Source organism: Octopus sinensis, unplaced genomic scaffold (assembly GCF_006345805.1).
Source record: "Octopus sinensis unplaced genomic scaffold, ASM634580v1 Contig03067, whole genome shotgun sequence".
Lineage (NCBI taxonomy): Eukaryota > Metazoa > Mollusca > Cephalopoda > Octopoda > Octopodidae > Octopus > Octopus sinensis.
In genome coordinates, this window is record NW_021826234.1 from 28,071 (window position 1) to 31,078 (window position 3,008).

The 3,008-nt window shown below is 29.1% G+C and overlaps 1 protein-coding gene across 1 annotated transcript; it reads right to left on the bottom strand.

The window, feature by feature from the left end:
* Nucleotides 1–1,338: 1,338 nt before the first annotated feature.
* On the bottom strand, nt 1,339–2,500 carry LOC118760983 (chitotriosidase-1-like). The gene is made up of 3 exons (XM_036498618.1): nt 2,381–2,500; nt 1,844–2,340; nt 1,339–1,464 (listed from the first exon to the last, which is right to left on the bottom strand). Exons 1-3 carry the CDS (start codon nt 2,388–2,390, stop codon nt 1,339–1,341), a joined length of 633 nt encoding a protein of 210 aa, XP_036354511.1. The 5' UTR covers nt 2,391–2,500.
* Between the last annotated feature and the right edge of the window lie 508 nt (nt 2,501–3,008).

Here is a 3,008-nt window from a genome sequence, read left to right on the forward strand (position 1 = left end):
CAATCGTAAACCCATTTATAAAAATAAAATTCTCAATTTATAATGTACGAATTATGGAGATTTTTCTGTAATTTCCTTCGAAGATCTCTCCAGTTGTTTCAGATTTTATTATGATTTATCCGGATGCTAGAATTTCCACCACTTCGTAGATGTTTACGTCGATGTGTTCGTTCAAATTCCTTTTTTTGGTGTGTATATTGGAATCCACAAAGACTTGTCGTAGTACTTTAATTTCAACTTCATATACATCAACATCGTTAGCCAATTTTCTTCTCTTAACCATTTTTTCCGCTGCCTTGTCGGACCATTGTATCGCCACACAACGATCTTCGTCTCTGACTTTAACGATTTAAATCGTTTTAATTTAAATCGTCTGGCGGTCTTCCGAAAATTTCTTTTCGATTGAGAACAAAATTATTAAGACTACTTGGAATAGGATTAAAAAATAAATATGTCGAATAAAAAATAAATGAAATTAATAAAAATAAAAATGAAATTAATAAAAATAAATGGTAGAATAGACAAACTGTTTCCCCAAAAAATATTATAAAATTAAAGTCTTTGTATCTTAATAGTTTTATGCAAAGATTAAAGATCTTTTATTTAAATTTATTATTACACATTTCGTATAAAAATTTTGGTTATTACTGAATCTAAAATTTCTGTCATTTTGAAGCTTGAATCATTAATGTAATTATTAGTGACTATATCGGGATTTTAAATTAAAGAAAATAAATTTAAAATCCAATTCTTAAAAAAGCTTTTTCGAAATTCTCAAATATGTTTGAATAATATCAAATGCAATTTTTTCATAGTCAAGATTTCAATAATTTACAAATCAGCATCTTCGCAACGTTTGAGATAAATAAGTATTTTCGTTTCTCTTTAAATTTTTTGGATAGTTATTTCTCCTTTCCCAGTCATATATTCAACAATTTTTTTAGGAAATCTAACATATTCAATGAAGTGGTGATCGTTGGTAAACTTTTTGAAAAAATATCAATGAAATATTCTCTTTGAGTGTTTTATTGCACTTGCGGCAGTTTTTCACGATAATATTCAAACCACTATTGTTCTATTTACTTTCTGTAGTTCTTTTTTTTATACTATCAGAAGTAATAATCATTCAATTTTATTTTAAGAATTTTTTTACAGAAAAATTACCAATGTTATATTTGATAAAAAGTTTATTCAACTTAGTCTTAATTGGAAAATTTTTTTTAATATTTGATTTTAATAAAAATATGTATTTGTCCAAAAAAATTAATTGTTAGTTATATAGAATTTTTCCTAAGACTAGGAGTGAATAATTATTTAAGACATGGCTCTATCTAATATTCAGTGATTTTTTATTTGTGATATCAAGGGCGATTGTCCTTGGCCGCATTCATTTCCATTAACATCGTCAAAATCTAAAGTCCACACAAACATCCCTGCTAGTCCATTATCTTTCACATATTTTGCCTACAAGGTAAAGCAAAATTTATTTCTCTTTTCTTTAATACTTCTGATACTTTCATATCACAACCAATGATAGTCCTTAACTCCATGAGAAGCTTTTTGCTTATCGTCCCAAACTTCATTATAACCTTGATTAGAATACTAAAAATTTTTTTAGATAAAAAGTATCTTTATATATGCTAGAATTCCCGATTCTTTTGTTATTGGTCCTTCGCTAGGTCCCCCAACGATTTATCTCCAATTTTTGGATTTTTTGATTTAGTTTTGAATCCTTGTCCGTAGGTTGGTAACCCGATGAGTAGTTTTGACTTTGGAGCACCGTGCTTAGACCAATATCTGACTACATAATCCTGTAAATTTAGAGTTTATTTAATCTGAGTACCGTGTTGAAAGTATCAGCATCGTTTATTCCATATAATCCTGTATGATGGCCAACAGTGTTCGAAAATTGACCGTAAAAATCATAAGTCATTAAGTTGATGTAATCAAGGTATCTAATTGTCAAAATGTAAATATTTAACCTAGAAATTTCTTTTATTTCATATGAAACCTGAATTGTCGAAACTCCTGCTGAAACAGCTGCTGTCAACAAATATCTTTTTGAGCCTTTTTGAAATTCTGTGCTCATAGTTTTCAAAAGTCGACTGTACGCTTGTTTTTGATTGTGAGGAAATTCCCAATCAATGTCAAATCCGTCAAAATTGTATTTCTTTAAAAAGTCTTTTGTATTTTTAGCAAATGTTTTTGCATTAGAGTCGCTTCTTGATACAATCGTAAATTCATTGAGCAGTGTGTTCCACCCTCCGACAGAAAGCAGGATTTTCAAACGAGGATTCAAACGTTTAAGAGAAGTGATTCTATGAAAATCGTTATATTGACCTAATATAGATGTAAAAAATTACCTCCAGGCAAGTCAGACCAATTGTCATTTGAAATAATAGAAAGATTATTTACATCAATGGTGCAGAATGCATATATTATATGCGTACAGAGGTTTGCTAAATGGCTGTCATCAAATTCAAACCCCCCTGGCCTGTATTTCGCCCAATTTGTATAATAGCAGAATAATACTGTAATAATTATTCATTTTTTATACTACCTTTAGATTCCACTGACATAAAAAATGTGTTAAGTCAATTTTTAGGATTTGAACATAAATAAAAAAATCGACTTTTTTAACTAACAAAAACACCAATTAATTAGAAAATATTTAGTAATCAACCACATAATGAATATAAAATTATCCTAATGGAACTAGAAGTCTTTGATTTAAGGCTGCCGAAATATAAAAGATTTACAGACTAGCAAATTAGCGTTCATTTTTTACTGGCCATGAAAATCCTTCGGAAAAGTCCGAGTAAAAGTGAGAATTGTTATCAAAAAGCCGTGGTACACTAGTTTAAATTTAAGCTTGCTTATGTGAAGATTTTTATCGCATAAGGATATTTCTAAAATATCGATTTATACATATAATTTATTTATTTACCCCCGGCCCCTTCAGTTGAAGGAAACGGGTGGCTAACAAGAACGAAATTGTCAATGTCGGA